The sequence below is a fragment of the Aythya fuligula genome, chromosome 10 (assembly GCF_009819795.1).
Source record: "Aythya fuligula isolate bAytFul2 chromosome 10, bAytFul2.pri, whole genome shotgun sequence".
NCBI lineage: Eukaryota > Metazoa > Chordata > Aves > Anseriformes > Anatidae > Aythya > Aythya fuligula.
In genome coordinates this window covers 17,266,213-17,283,452 of record NC_045568.1, presented here as the reverse complement: position 1 = coordinate 17,283,452, position 17,240 = coordinate 17,266,213, and the positions used below count along the sequence as shown (strand labels likewise).

The 17,240-nt window shown below is 39.4% G+C and overlaps 1 protein-coding gene across 2 annotated transcripts in view; it reads left to right on the top strand.

Moving 5' to 3' along the window:
- MDFIC2 (MyoD family inhibitor domain containing 2) overlaps positions 1-17,240 on the top strand; it is a 44,416-nt gene that overhangs the window by 10,888 nt on the left and 16,288 nt on the right. The window contains exons 1-2 of one of the 2 annotated variants that reach the window (XM_032193964.1): positions 8,006-8,860; positions 14,436-14,653. In XM_032193964.1, coding sequence (XP_032049855.1) covers positions 14,533-14,653 — 121 coding nt within the window. In that variant the 5' untranslated portion in view covers positions 8,006-8,860; positions 14,436-14,532. Of the gene's footprint in view, positions 1-8,005; positions 8,861-14,435; positions 14,654-17,240 lie in introns of those variants that run through there. The other variant, XM_032193965.1, reaches the window with a different exon arrangement.

Sequence of the window (17,240 nt, the reverse complement as noted above, 5' to 3'; positions counted from 1 at the left end):
AAAACCCAATATTTCACTTTACATAAGTCATTAAGATCATTTCAGTTAAATTTCATACAAAATAAAACAGTTTTATATGTAAAACACCATTGTTTTCCCAAGTGTTTTTTTCAGTATGTGAATATACTTTCACAAAACAAAAACTTGTCAGATAACTGAGCAATGAGTGGCTGAACTATGGTGATAGTCTCAACAACCTTGGGAAAACAAATAATGCAAATAATGAAAGGTAGCACCTTCCAGGTCAGCCAGGCAGGTGGCATCACCCTCTCACCCTGCCTGCCGTAGGCCCTGACGAGCACAGCATCCTTCTCCCTCTTCTTGCTTCAGAAGAAGACATATTCCCATACCCCTGGAAATGTGTGATTTATGTCCTGTCTGATACTTGGACAGTTGCTCTTCCAAGAAGCTCAGAGGAGCAAAACCACAGCTCTGGCAGCTCTCAGCTGCTCTCCACCCACCTGGGTGTCAACAGCAGTGCCCAGAGACAGAACTGGGCTCTGCAAAACATAGGCAGGGCAGGCACTGGATGTATAGGATTTCCTTGTCCATAGTGAACAGAGAGCGAATCCTTCTCAGAGGAGGATTGCATGGCTCAAATCAGCACAAAATGTCATTTCTAGTCTTTGAACCTCTCAAACAGAGGTTCAAAGAGGTTCTTACACCTTTTTTGGTGTAAGATCAGTAAGAGGATTTGAAAGCCCCAGCTCCTCTCAGCACCCCAGTGGGACTGCAGTATGCAGTGCTTCCTCAGCCCCCAGGAAAACCAGAGACTTCTTCGCCATGCTTACAGGCATCCAGGCTCTGAAGTCAAGACCAGGGTATGCAACTGGGACAAACTAAATGCCTTGGGTGAGGCACAGCCACCTGTCAGGTCTCACGCACTGAATACAGGCCCTGGGCAGTCAGCTAAGTGTCCACGGCCTTGCAGCTCAAGTGCTGCACCACAGTTTTCTTGGCTATTTCTATTTACAGTTCTTGGGGCCTCACTGGAATGGCAAGCTAGCACGCTTGCAGTTGATGGCGTTATGTGATACGCTGTGCAGCTGCACCGAGCACACAGGCTAGCAGAAACATGTGGTGCTGCACTGCCAGGGGAATTATTCCACCTAACGCAGCCCTTTAAGGGCCACGTGTGCTTTGCAGACAATTTATGTGAGCAGAAAACCAACAGACCTCCCCTTCCAAGCTTCCAATTTCTTTGGCTCTTTTTTTTTCCTCCCCATAGATTAGAGATCTCTCCAGAAACATTGCAGTAACAATGAGGTGCAAAGATCCCAGGTAGAAACTGCTGCACAAAGTTTTGCATGAGCTATACTGAAGGACAGTAGGAAACCATAAGGATCCTCCACCTGCTTGCATTTATCCAAGGAAAAGTGAGTACAACTCTAAGTCTATAACAAGTAAGGCTTCTTCCCTTAAAAGAACAGTAATTATGGCTTTATTTCAATGAAAAGAGCAGGTAAAAGCGGTTTGCTCAGATACTCACAAGAATTAGATTTTGGTCTCTTTGGACCTTGTCTTTCAGGCACGGTGTCTGGCAGCTATTGAGCTCCCTTCCAGCCCCATTACACAAACTGAGCATCTGCTTTTCTGTGCCCAGGCATAATCTGGTTCAACAGAGGATCAATTATTGACACTTGGAGAGCAGAAGCTGCACACTGAAGTGAATAATACCAGTGTATTATTCTTCTGCTGCCACCAGTATTTCACAGCACTGATTTCAATCTCAAGCATTCCTATAAAATGGCAAGAAAAGATTTTACATGCACAGAGTTTTGAGTGGCTTGGTCTGTTTGCTTTTCAAGTCATGGGTCTGCAATGTGTGTATTCATCACGCACAGTTCTATATTATTTTTCCCCAGGGTTTAATCCCCCCATATTTTAGCTCCACCTTCCTCTCTGTCACACACAAGTCCTTTATTACTGCTGAGGAAAATCAGAGCAGAGGACTCTCTGGGTTGCTGTGCAACCTGAAACAATTTGTGCAACACTGACACAAACCAAGGCAAACATTGGATACCAGTCTTTTAACCAGGATTTCAAGAGCAAAGTCACCAGAATTACTCATAAGCTCAAAGTTAGGCTTGTGCTTTGGCATTTTGCTGAATCTGCTTCTTATAGAAGAGGAAGATGAAGAATGCCTTGGCCTAGATTAGAGGCCACATCTTGGGTATGTTGTTGCCCTGTTTCTAATTGCTAGCATAGCCAAGAAACTGTATCCTTTCCTCCACTTTAGAGACCACCTGCAGAAATACATTTTTCCCCTCAAACTCTGCACAAGAGCCCAAAACTTGGCTTTAATACAACACATATTTTCCATTTTTTTCTCCCTCTAATGAGACACATTGATATTTTTACCTGCATGTACTGTGTTTTGTTAATGGGAAATTTTTCAAACACTATGTGGTAATGGACTGTGGGATATGGGATTATATATTTATTATTCTCAAGAGCACTCTACACTGTACCAGTAAGTTACAAGCAGGCTGGCAGAACAGGGTTTGAATTTTGGCAGAAGACCTCTCCTGAGTTTTCTGCGATTTGCCCATTAGGCTGTGTTTGGCTCTGCTTTAAAAGCCTAAAATGATTAAGCTATGGTTGCTTTGGTCAACTGTGCTACAACCAGGCTGCACTGAGCACTTTGTTCTGGACTGGTCATGTCAAAACTAGGGTGAGGTGGTGGCCAAGGGCTGGCAAAAGAGGAGCAATGCAAGAAGTTCATAAGCTTCTATTGACAGAAAAAAAAAAATCTGCCCCTTTAGATTGTATTTATACACAGTGGTGTCTAAATCTGCATTTACAGAAGCATACAACAGTCAAAATACACCCTCACCTTCTCCTTGCCATAACAGGTCAGCCTAGGTTTTTGTATGTGCTGGCTTTTACAGAAGTAAAAGGCTTTTTTTTTTTTTTTTTTTTTTTTTTTTTTTTGCACAACTGAAAGACTGTCATTTTAAGATAAAAAGCCTGCTTTTCCCCCTGAGAGAATGTTGGAGAAAAACTTTCATGGATTTGCCCTTTGTAATATTCCGGTTTGTCTGGAGCAAGAGGAGGAAATAAAAACCTAATGGAAAGAGACATTTTTTTCTTGGATCAGAATTGAATACTTGGAAGAATCTGCTCTCAGACTACACTCATAAATGCCTAGTAGAAGAAACAATTGTTAGGTCAAATGAGTCACAAGGTCCAGCTTCACTAGAGCACTCAATATTTACCTTTCCTAATGAGGCTAAGGTGAAAAACACGTTTACTTTTTGTTTGAGAGTCTTAAATCCTTTTCAGCCATTAACCTTTTAAATAGCCTACTCACTTCCTGAAGGTATTAATAGAAGTTGAGGTGAATCAGTTACTTCAAAATGTGAAAATTCTTGGCTAGATTTGTACATCAGTTTCAACACTTAGTCTACAGCAAATTAAGTGAAAGCTCAGCCCAAAGCCTTTTTAAACTCAGAACAGATCATATCCCAGCTTTGCAGGCTGGTTTCATCCTCCCCCATGTCACCAATTATCTCAAGGCATTCTATGGGCTCAGTAGCAAAAACTTCTGTACCAATGCTAACGTAGATTTGCTAGATGCAGATAATACTTAGATATTCTGAATATCCAGCATTCTGAGTAGCTGAACATCACCGACTGATCACCCTTGTTTGTGGTTGCCAGTGCAGAGTACTTAAAAATGTGCTTTGCATGTTTCTAAGAAAAAATAATTGTAGCACCCAAAATTTACTAACTGTAGGTGATAATGAAGATCAGAAAAAAGACAGAACTTCTATTGACCTCAATGACAGAACTGTTGAGCCCTTAATGAAAAAAATCAGTATTGAATTATTAGAATATGGCTTTCTCTGATTCAGTCTTATGGAGTATCTACTTTATTACTTATCCAACTCTCCTCCAGAAAAACAAGTAGCAGCACCTTCTTTTTTGGCCTGTGATAACCTAGTTTGCGCAATGCCAGCCCATTCAAAATCTTCCATTTAATTTTATGAACTTTGCATTGGGGCCCCAGGATTGTTGCTTTATTGTGAAGTTTCACTCCACAAAATAAAGCCTTCTTAAACCAGCAGATGTTAATAGCCTTGTGCAGAAGTTTTAAGAGGTCTCCAGGACCTGCCACACTGACCTTCTCCTATCAGTGTCCCATTGGAACACAGCTGCATGAAAACCAACAAGTAAAATCAGAACTGGATCTTTTGAGAACCTCTAAATCCTTAAATTCCTTTGACTTCCAGAAAAGTGACAGCAGTTGTCAGCCAGGTACACCACTGCATTGACCTGTAACTGGCCTTGCAAGGTAAGTAGATGTACCCTACTAAAGTTAGCCAGTCCTAAAGTACTTATGAGGTACATTATGGACACCATACATAAAGTCAGTATTTGTCCTATGGTGAAAGCTACCTAAACTACAGCTGGATATGAGGTATATTTGCTTGGCCTAAACAGTATAGGCTATGCCATATCCCATGACCGTTCGTAATATTAGTGTGATCTTTTATCTTCTAATACATATTAATTTGTAATATACAAAACCATTCAAATAAATAACTGTGCAGACTGAATAAAAAAGCAATTTAAACTTTTTTTCCTTAACTGGAGACACTTTTTACAAATAGTTCTTTTAAGTAGTCTTAATAGTATCTCTTTAATATTGCCATTAAAATTCACCAGAGTTCAAGAGCAGAGCAAATTTACATCTGTTAAAATAATGGAATTGACACTGATATTACATCATTGCTATTTTAAATAATCATTCTTCATAATTCTAACCTACTTGCTTTAAGTTGCAAATACAGGGCTTGTTCCTACTTCGATGAAAGTCAACGGCAAAACTGCCTTTGGCTTTCAGGGAGCAGCACATAGCTTTAAATGTGGGGGTCTCTGGTTATACGTGGTGGGGTTTGACTGTTCACTTATACAGGGAAGAATAATTCACTCTGAAGGAAAAATTACTGAAGAAAGTTCTATGAACTCTATCAAGCCCTGGTCAAATGGGATAATTGTACTGGACAAGCCTGTTCCTCCAAAATCAGGGAACTATACTCTACTCTGAATTCCAAGGGAGGTACAGTTCTGTTTAGTTTCACAAGAAAGCACAGTTTTATATAGGTGTGCAATTTTGTGGGTTTTGTTCCTTGATATTTTGGGAAGGTTTGTTTTAAGAGAAGCATAAAGGGAACCCTCAGAAATTCACCTTCTCTTGGGAGAACATTAGCAGTTTCACTGAAATTAGGTAAATATTTTTCTTTGAAGGTTTCAAACTGAACCTAAGGAATTAAAAAGATACACCATACACAGATGGAAAGCCACCTAGAAAATGAATCCACATTGCCCTCTCCCTGATTACAGGAGAAAATGATGCAAGGCCTTTTCAAAAATTAAATAAATAAATAAATTAATTAATTAATTAAAAAAAAAGGAAGATGATTATAACCAATTTGAAGAGTATTTAAAACTGGAGAAAATATGGATTTTTCTATCCATCTAACACCCTAAAGAAAGCTTACCTGCGTGATCATCAGGAAAAAAATGAGCCAGTATCCATGCTGTAGCTTATCATCTGCAAAACCACCATGACTCCATTGTCTACACAGACTTACATAGTTTTCAGGGACAGGAACTTCTCAACTGTATCTGCACTGAGCACCTAGTTTGACAGATTTTGGCCGTGGCAGAAATCACTGGTCACTACAGTTAACTTTGGACTATCATACTACTAAAATGTGTCTTCTAGGTTTACTGGACAACTCACTTGAGTCTTCACCATAACTTTTCACTGCGGTACAGGGCCTGTCAGTTGTTATCTGGGAGCCAGAGAACTTTATTAGCACTATCATAAAAACTGAAACAAGGTCAATCCCTTGTTTTATTTATAATAAGCTGTGCCAGGGATAATAAAACATCTACCGAATATCTATCAAACCTCAGCAAATTAAGAGTTGAAATAACAATTGCCTTGGCATCTTTAACAGTTACACATTTTTTAAAAAGAGACATGACAACAAAATGCAACCCTTTGCTCTGAAAGCATACACAAGCAGCACCACCAAGAACAGGGAGAAAAGATCAAGTTATTCCAGAAAAATCAATTTTTGAAGACCCTGCAGTGCTGAGTGCGTTATTCCACTTGGAATTATTTACCCAGTTACATTTCTTTCCACTTCCACAGCAGGACACATTTGGGAGCAGAAAAAATTTAGTTTGGATGGAAGGCAAATGTCTTCCGAGAAAGGACGATTAGGCAATACTCTGCCTCAGGAAGAGTTTCAGGCACTGTCACTTAGTGGTGTCTCAGAAGAAATGAGAGAAGACACCTAAGGGGTTAGCCTGCAGAGACTTTCATGCATGCAGGCTGGGACTAGCTGAGCTCGAGGTCCTTTCCAGGCCCATCATCTGTGATTCTTCTTGGCATCATTCTTTGCCTTTAAAATATTGCGTCTTCCCCCCAACTGTGGCAGTAACACAACACGATGTACACTGCAACCCAGCCTTAAGGATAGCCTAGAATCACACAGTAAGCCAGTGCTGTGCCCATTAAATAAGTTACAAATATGGCTTTTTGTAAGCAATTTACTTTTTTGTAGCTTCCCAGCCACAGCACCGAATGCTAATAAGGGAAGAGGTGTACACCTGATGTGGAGAACAGGTTGTTGGCAGAACACTCATGGAGGAAAGCAGGAATATACAGATATATCATTCTAACCTTATCTACTCAAGTGTATATATAATACAGAGACTTTTTATATTATAGTCTAGGTTCTTCATTCCAAAACTATTATTTCCTTCCACTAAAACCTGTTAATGTGAAGCTTTTACCTAGCTGCATAAATCTTCATGGAAAGAAATATGTTTCTGTCATCTATTTTTGACTTTCCATGCTGTGACAGTGAAGGTTGGCCTGGTGTTGCTAAATATGCACACTGCTCAGGTAGCAGAATAGCTACTGCAGATTGCCTGGCACCTGCTCGAGGATGAGGTGAACAGAAAGTATTTTTGTTCCATTGAGAACATCTTGGCCAAATGATATTTGTAACAGACAAAAAAAAAAAAAAAACACACACAACAAGGAAACTAAACTGAGTGGGAATGGAATCTTTTAATATTTGGGGATCATGAAAGGGTGAAATCAGTTCTGAACCTGAACAGGTTTAAGATGCAGTGGGGGAAAAAATGGCAGGTGTTGGGGAAAAATATCTTCCTTGGAAGAAGTATTTTCAAAACCTGGTAGTTAGATTTTGTTAGTTCTAATCTGTTTTTAATGCAAAAAACTTCTGAAAAGGAGATAAAAAAGCACAGAGCATCAATGCCAACAGAAACATATTGTAAGTATGATGCATTATCAACAGTTCTACCGCTACTGGGTTAAGAAAAAAATAATGCACTTAAAAGCATCCCCTTTTGCTTTCTAATATATCTTTGGAAACATCTGTGTTTTATTTTATTGTTTTTAAGTATAGCAGCTACTAAGAGAGAAACTAATTATGATTTCATTCTTAAGGACCTGGATTTCCTCTTGCATGTATCAGTCTAACTCGGGAGTAAGCCCATTCAAGCAAATTAAATGAGGTTGGTGTGAACGAATTTAAAAGTGATCTGAAGCAGGCCCTCAGATATGTATTGATGGAGTGAGTCATTCTTGTTCTGGTCGGTTGATTACATCAGTGGAGAATTAGTATCCATCACGCAGGGCCTGACTCTCCTTTCTCTTATATTACCATGCTTCAGATCATTGTGTGGAGCTCAATGATATTTTACTCCTAAAACCAGTAAGCTGAAAGAACTAAGCACCCAGCCCACTAAACCTGAAGTGCATTGACTGCAAAAAGCCACCCCCAATTAAATCTAGGGATCATATGGTCTCCATAGTCTGTTTACCAACTAAAGCTTCCATGCAAATTGTTTTAAGACATTTTACTCATTTAAAATTTTAAGTAACTGTTGTCATAAAACAACACATATTCTTGCCTGGCATCACACTCAAGAAGCAACTCTTCCAGCTGTTTCCAGTGACAGAACTACATAGATACTAAGGAGAAACTGAATCGATACCATGAACTTGACTAGTCCTACTCCCTCCTCACCAAAAACAGTTCTGTAAGAACCCTTGAGCAGTCCAAGCCCCTGAGCATTTTCTCATGATTTGTGCATCATTTTGTTCTTTCAGGCCCACACCAGGTTTGGGGATGCTGGAACCTGTGATCCTCCCATATTGTCTCTCAGAATAGGCAATACCAGGAATTCAAGAAGCAGCCCTGGGAAACCTTTCTGTGGATTGCTGTTAATACCTGAGCTAGATTATAGGAGAAGAAAAAAAGACTGGAAAACCTTCAGCCATCATTGGGCTCCCTGAGAAGGTTTTCCCTCTTGGCAATGACTTTATAGCTAATCAGAAGTAGAAAACCAAAGTGGCAGCCTATGAACTCCCCAGACACCAGGTTTTTACCAGGAAATCCATTCTCCAGCCTCACCCCATACCTGTTTCTTTACGGTTTCTCTAGGCCTCTCCCCCCATCAGAAGCAAGGCAGCCTGCCTTCCCAGTATGCCTGTGTACTTCTCACCTCTGGGAAACGAAGACTAAAACCTCCTTCAAAGTGGAAAAAACTGAGAACAGCTATTTCTTGGATCCAGCTCAGCCAGTCCAGAAACTGTCTGAGAAGCATAACAATATGTACCAGCTTACTCATAGAGAAGCTATATGAGCATCCCATAGAGCATCCTAGTTCACTGCTATACTGTCTCTGGTCATGGAGTAGTCCAGCAGGGACACTGAGCTGAGGAAACCTGACTTAAGACACTTCCAGTACAGACATTTTACTTCCTACCATTACACCTTCTCAAGATATTTAAGCACCAAGCACTGTAGGTATCATGGTTTCATATTCATATTACAAAAAGCTAATACTATCTAGAATTTCTCTGCATTAAATGGTGTATTTTATCTTTTCCAAGAAGTAAGACTTCTGCACCATAATGTATCCTACAGGCAATTCTTTTCATATCTAAATCCCAAGGATGTTTGGGAATAAAAAAGGAGATTATATTTATTCAGAAATTAAATGAGATTAATAATTTTAAAAGTAATTTACAAATAGCAATCAGCCTCTGCAATGAAGGTCAAAAGAAAAAGGACACATTAGCAATTGAATATCTTCCGTCCCTTTAAAGTTTTAATACCTCATACCTGTTAATAATAGGAAATATTCTTCTTCAAGAGTAGCATTTTCAAAAATTGGTAGGATCCTTTTGCTAATTCTAATCTTCTTTTAATAAAATAATTTGCTAAAAAGGATTATAAAAAAGCATGAAAATGGAATGCCAATAGAAATGTACTGCCTATACAATAAATAGTTAATGTATTTTCTAAATGAATGATTTAAAATAGCTATTAAAGTAAAGAGAATGAGCTTATGTTTCTAGTAATGACTTCTCTGCCTCAGAATGAAATCTGTAAATCCCCGATTGCAATTTCACGTCCCAAAAGAACAAGCAGTCCTGGGACCAATGCTTATTGCCTTTATCGTTAATACTAGCATACCACATATGTGATTTTTATATCACTGGTTTGAATATTTAGATTTATACTTATGTGTGCTTTTTATTTTAAATCTCATACAGTTATTCTGTCACGAAAATAAAGCTCTCTTTCAACGAGGCTTTTTTGTATGTACATGCATACATGTATACACAGACATTCAGTATAAGTACAATTTTATTCATAAGAGTGCATAATGATTCAGGCTGTGATTGTTAATAAAAATGCATTTCTAACCATCAAATTTGAGTCTATTATTCTAAGTTAATTGCATTTGCCCTAAAGAGACTTGCGACTGGCTGTCAGCCTATTTGTGTCAGTTCCATTTTATTCATCAGTCAATCTTGTCTCCTCTTTTTTCACATCCCATATATTGATCAAATAGATTTGTTAGCATGCCTCCGCAGCCTTAAAAAAAAAGTTTGTTATTTGTCAGGTTTATTTGATTACTATATTAGTTTGTGTGTTATCTTAATTGTTATTTCAATAGAAAATAAATGGCCTTTGATAGCCCCACAAGATTCCCATTAAATATAATCCATATAACAAGTTAGTGGATGGAGTGAATGCGGTAAGAAAATAAACACATTAAACCTATTTTAGAAGGTGGTATTAATCTGCAGCTGTACTGTACTTGATCCAAAAGACAGGAATAGAAATAACTACAGTGTGAAACAATTTTGATAAACATCAGTGCCGTATCATTGCATATTATGCTATGTATAAAATACTTTAGGAAAAAGAAGTGTGATATAAAATAAACTGAGGTCATATCTGGAAGAGTGGGTTTTGTGGTTAAGTGTGAATTGGAACGATATTATATATGGCTTTAGACACCAGAAATTAGGCTAGAGAAACTGTAAGTAAATGCAGGTAGAAGTGTGTTACATGGGGCAAATTGTTGATCAGGACAGAAAAACAGCTTTATAGGAAAGTACTGGAGAAAAAGATGAACAATAAGCAAGATACATTGTGTAAGGTAATAAGAACTTAGCCATATTTTAAAAAAATAGAAATCAAAACAGCGTCTTGTCTTTACAAACACTTTTACCTCGACCTCAAAGCAGAGGACTATGCAACCATTTCCCCACCCATATGATAGTCTCAGAAAACTGCCTCTGATACCTTCACCATCAGTGAAACTACATAACCCTGGCTTGTTGCTTAACTTTGAATCTGATCTCCCCAGGTGGTACATGAGATTACATACTTTCCAAAATAAACACCACATTAAAGTCAGCAAGAACACGTGCTTGCCAGTTCATTTTAAAAATAATACACATGGACTCTTGAATCAAGATAGTTGCTCAAGACACAGGAGTGCTGCTCATAAAAGGCATTAGGAAACAGTCTTTTGTTTTACTTAAAGGCTCAAGGAACACTGACAAAGCCCCAGCTTTTCAAAATTGAAATGTGAGATTAACAGAACTTTCCAATCTTCTTATGAAAATTGGAAGAATTTTTTTTTTTTTTTTTTTTTTGTCAGGATTAGTCTTTTTGTTATCTAACTTCAGTCACTTACACGTTTAGCTTCTGGTATGGGCTAATTTGTTATTATTATGCTGGTAGCCAACTGCTAGGTGGTTTCATGATGGGGAAGAGGGACAAAACATTTCTTCACAAGAGCAACTTATTCCCAGATTAAGTTTTTTCTGTCAAGAAGTAATGCCTTGCCAGCAAGACAGGCTTGTCTCTTCCTTTGATTATTGTAGGAGTTTAGGCCAGGCTACAGCTGCTATGATGAACACCACCCTGAGAGGGACGTATCCCATTATAGCAGAAGCATTTAAAACGCCTGCATCTAGCTGCAGACACTTGAAAAGCCCAACTCCTAGGTTATTATTTTTCATCTGGAACCTCTTTAACTGTATTTCATACAAACAACCACGCTAAGGCTTCAGATGACCTAAAATAATGCTCGAATTTGCAACTGTCATAGAGCAGTTAGCAATACCCCTGCGATTCAGAAGCACACAGCATGATGATAGCTTCAAGCCAAACTGTTATGACCAGCTAGTATAGAATATAAACAGGAACAGATGAGAAGAATACAGCCTCAACATTTGAGACAACAAAGAAAGAGTGAAATGATTGCTACATAAAAGACATTTCAAAGACCTCCCTGAAAAGCAGGCATAAAAATCCCCAATAAAAAGGCTCAGCAAGAAAACTGTCACACCCCCTAATCCTCAGCAGACTTTAACAAGATGTTTGCATGAGCCAGAGATTGTCTCCTTCCCCAGAAGACAAAAGGCACAGAAAACAATACTGTCTAGCATAGGATTAGGAAGCAAGAGATAGATAAAAAGGATTCCTTAACCTTACAATTAGAAACCCCAACTCTCCAGCCAAAGGGATAATCAGAAACAGACGGCAAACCTGTGTCACAATAACTGCCACATCTTTTTTTACTCTTTGAAAACTGATATATTTTCTGATTTTATTTTTTTAATTTATTGCCACCCCAAGAAGGGTTTTGATGGCCACTTAACTACAAGACAACTGCTGCTACCAAACCACAATTCAGCACACATGGCAATAACCTTTTATTTCCCGTTCTTTATATTTCCATCACCTCCAACCAGGCAAAAATTAGATTACCAATGCTCATACCAGCTTTCCAGTAAATATACAGCTAAAAGCAAAATTACATGTAATACACTTGTCTTCTACCAAATGATTGGCGTACTGTGCCCTAAACAAGACACACAGAGAGGTTCTTCATGCAAACCTGGCATAAGCACTTGCTCTGGTTAAAAAGGAAACAACTTAGTTGTTATAATGAGCATCTCTAGCTTTATTTGGTATTACTAATGCCTTTAAACAGAAGGCGGGGTACTGGCAAGAGCAGAAAACAGACTTGGAGGAGGAGAAATCCTGCAGGCTGAAAAGAAACTACAGTCTGCAAAATTTGACCCTCCTGCTGTAGTTAACTAGTGACCATAAACTGTAATGGCCATGGAAGTTAACTGCATAAAAGTTTAAGACTTTTTCTGAAGCTGAACAAGGCAACCACAAGACATTGACAACTGCATTTACGGGCAAATATTAACTTACAGTCATGACTTCAGTGCCAAAGCAATCATATATGATTAGGAAGTATACATGTCCCTGCTTTGTAGGGGATAATTTGAGGCACACAGGATTTGAATGATTTGTCCAAGCACTTCTGAGGGACAGTCAGGGTTTATGCAGTCGCCAGCTCCAGTGGGCAGTTTGATATTGCTAGCCTTTCCCAGTCTTTGGGTGCCATCAGGAAAGGAAAAGCCAAGCAACTTACTTTTTTTTTCTTCAGGTGCAGCACACTTGCAAACCATTCATCTGTGCTCTTGTGATTCTGTCTGTTTGGGACCTTAAATTTCCTGCCTTAAGTTCAGCGGCCTTGTTCCACACAAGCTAGACACTACCATAGAGCTGCCTCATATTCTGGGGGAGATTAAAAATCCCCCTTTAAGTAAACTAGTTGAAACCACATAGAAAGAGGTTGTCAGAGATGCCACCTTAACCATTTCTGGACCTTGGTACAGGCAAAAGCAAGTAACTAATACATCCCCGAGGCAGGAAGAACCAGCACACTAGGCAGAGCAATACAGGATGCCCATCAGTGTAGGGTAGGAGAAGAGGGTCATGTGGTTTATATGGTAGCAAAAGCAAATTAATCTCTTCAGCAACACAGTGATCCACAGACTCCAGGTCTTGCTTGTGGTGTGGTGTTGGTGACCCATGCCATCAGGAGCTTTGCTGCTGTCCTACAAAGACCAGCTATGTTTGAATCAGGAACCTGGAAACAGGGCTGTGGCACCCTGTCTATTGTCTCAAATTACTTCCAGATCAGTTTTTCCTCATTTTACAAGTAAGCTTCTGTTTGCCACTATTACAAGCATGACCTGAGATTTACAAGGTAGGTTAGTGTTTTTCCCAGTTCACACATACAGACCCAGATTTACTAAATAATAGTCTGATTTATTTTTTTTATGAGTGACAGCTGTGCAGCACAAATTCCCATACCCTATGGCATAGCAATGCCACCCAAGTATACAGCCCCCCAGTCAGGTTGTTACTTATGTTTTCCCCTCCAAGCAGAGGAGAAACACACAGTGTCACAGACACCATTAAATCTTCTGCTTTGGCATCATTATTGATTTTATCAGATATCCAGATACTATGGTGATGAAAAACAGTGCAAAACTCTAATATAGCTAAAAACCTAGGAAAACTCATTCAACACAAAACAGAAAAATTAAGAGAGGTGATCTAAATTTGAACCCCCAGTATATCACGCAGCCTTGACTCAGAAAACTACACAGTATGTATTAGAGCTTTTTGATAACTTACTCTGCTTGATTCAAAAACTTCAAGTCCAGCATCTTCATATTTACCATTGACAGGAACGGAGTTGTGATGAAGCACACAGTAATGAGGTCTATGTTCAGGTTCATTAGCAGTGTTTTCCTTGGTTGTAATTATTTTAATGAAGACTTTGCCTAATTAAGATTTTCATGACTTGGCATAGGAAGCAGATACAACACCTGATAACAGTATGCCCTGAAGTTAAACATCTCTATCAGCTTTAATGGGCATTAGAGTGGTCCCTAACAGCATAAGGCAGAGCCTTTTCGCTGAACAGGTGAAGACAACATAGACATGAGCCAGCAAAAAGACATAGCCAAAAACATAAGCTTTACTCACTCAAATTCAGGGATGAACACTGCACCAGCCAGTCAGGATCCTCAGAGAGCTGCTGCTCCTCTGCTTAAGATGAGTTGTGTTGGTCATACGAATATTGGTGTGTCCCCTGAGGAAAAAAATAAACCTCAGTGAGGGGTCACAAGATGCTAGATTTTTATGGGGAAGAGGTACTTCTCAGCTTCTATTAAGAACTGTTTTTCCTTACTTGTGAAGTCAATTAGGGGATGAAGTCTCCAGCCCCACTAGCTTCACTTCTCACTTTTCTCTGAAGAGAACACAGCACTAAGAAGTTTAGAAAACACTGCTGCCTATGTGGGACAGCAAATCCACCTCACTAGCTGAGGAACTTCTCCCTCTTAGTGAAGCCTTCCTTTCCTACTCTTGTTTTCCAGAGCTGGACAAGCCCATCCTACAGCCTCTTGGAGATTCAGGTAAGACTCCCTGCCTCCTCACCTACTTCTGCCCACGATATATGGTACCACGTAAACATAACTACTGAAGTGGCCCTTTTTATGTAAGAAGATGAGCTCGGTTATCCTAATTCCATGGGGAATACGAACAAAGTATTGTTTGCCTTAACATTGACATGCTGCATTTCAGATTTAAGCTCATTTTAGAACAAGAATATTATTTTTATTAAGATGAGTTAAGGAAATATTTCAACATTTACCACAAAACAGCAGAACAATCATAGAAGTGCCATGCAGTTGGCTAAGCCTACACAGTTTAGAGTACAGTGGTGTCCAAGACTGTTGATGCAAGCAAAAGGCCTACACCCAACAGCTCGACATTTCTTTGTGCTGCATACACACACACGATGCAAACTTTCTCTGGTCATTAGAGGACACTGCTGGGGCTTTGGTGGGCAAGGTCAAGACAACGTTAGTCTGGCCTGATAAAATATGAGGAGGCAAATCATTCTGTGCCACTCAGAAGTCATTCAGATGGTACTTTTGGCTTTTCCCCCCTGCTTTTGTTCTGTCAGTCTGAAGAGAACAGCTCGTGTGATGTAATTTAGAATGGAGCTTTTTTAAAGCTTTCACTCAGGAAAAGCTTCAGGAGCTCTGGGGGTATAGCTTAGCTCTGAGAAATAGAAAGAAAGCAAGTTTGCATTGACAGCTTGATCCCAGAGAGAGGTGGCTGCCTGCTTGTCTAACAGGTCCTCTGGGTCTGGATGAGGCAGAGACAGAGGAGCAGTCATATTAAGTGAACGTGCGCTGCCAATGTTAAAGGAACAATTACCATTATTCTGCATAGTTCACTGTTTGCTACTGCTATTTCCTTCAATAAAACCTCTTTTCACTTGCCAATTGGAGCTTGTCATGTAACAATATTTCTTATGCACAATACACATACTAAAATGCCCCTGTGTTTTTAATACATTTATAGTTGTTAACAATAGTGGTATAGTGACAGAAAAAAATGTACTTGCTTTGAATACGGAATAGACTGGAAAAAAAAAAAAAAAAGAACAAACTAGAGGCCCTGCTCTGAAGGATTAATGGGTGTTAGATTTTGCCTAATCTCAGAGTTAGAGCGGTGACATCTCTTCCATCTCATTTACACCCAGTTTTTCCTCTCAGGGCCTGCGCTGTGACCTCCTTGTTTAGAAGGGGTTGTCCACCTGTGAGACTTTTGATGTGAGGAAGCACTGAGGAGGGAGATGAGCAACTCCAGTGGGTGCTCTCACCCGCCCTGTGTCAGGCAGCTGAGCGATGCTGCCCATCAGCCTTTGGCAAGCTCAGTGCCCTGCAGGTTGCCCAACCAACCCTTTGGTCCTTGTGCATGGCCCAGTGACCACCGCTCACATCAGGCACTAGCAAAACTCCTTGGGAGTACAGTTTCTTATAAAACCGGACAAACAGCTGGTGGTAGGGAGAGTTTGGCATTTCACTGAGATTTCAGGAACTCTGCAGCTCTCCTCTGAAAGCCTGTACAATGAAGACATTGTGCTAGCATTGCACTTGCCAATATTACAAAGCCAGGCAGAAATGACCACAGTGAAGGTGCCATGGTGAGAAGAAATTAAGTGCTTGCTCGTGACCAGGCTGAACCTAATATTTCATGCACCCAAATGATCAAGCAGCTGTTCGGAAACCTTTGGAGCACAGTCATGAAGGAAACTTTCTTCTGCCATAAGATTCATGGTTTCCAAGAACACTATTTTGTTCCAAACAAGTTAATATACACAGGGAGAGACATCTTGAATTTCACTGGTCTCTCCTACACTATTCAGGATTAGTGGTAGGCTGCAGTTTTAAAAACATCCTTCCACTGCAAAATGAGATGAGTGTATTTAATGCTGGGAGCAGAGCAGTTACCATGTAAATCGGAGTTTTTGCTATGAAAGTCTAGAAGACATGACTCTCACAGATTGCCACTCATCATTGTATTTAAAGAAAAAAGAAAAGTTTTTATAACTTATTAGAAGGCATGTTTTTTTATAGTTATATACTATCACATGCCAATTTACCAAGAGCAGAGCTTTAAAGACCCTTCTATATTAAATGCTGCATCTTCAGTGATTTGCAGCTCTTTTTGACAGTGCTTAAACTCTCTGGGTGTATTTTAAGAAAACATGCTGCTTTGATGGCATTTACCCCCACCAGCATGCTGACAGTCTCAGAGCTCCTTTGGCATTAATGCTGTGAGGATATCTTTGTGACCATAGCTCTGTATAACACCTGCTTTGGGAATAAACTCCGGGCAAATAACTTCAGTGTCATTCAGGAAGTGACACGGGTGACAAAGACCATGGGACATTAAAGAAAGTCACCGCACTGTCTTTTCAAGTTCTCAAATTCTGCCTGGAGTTGCCTCTAAGATTTCTGCTTCTCATTAGAAAGAGCTTACCAAAAATAAAACCAAAAAATTAAAGTTCTTTCCAAATTTAATTGCAGAGAGTGTTAGGTGGAAAAAAAAAATCATTTGTAATAAGAGCAAAAAAAAAAAAAAAAAAAGAGAGAGAAAATAAAAGATAATATAGAACAGAGACTTTATTTCTCTTTACAAAAGTTT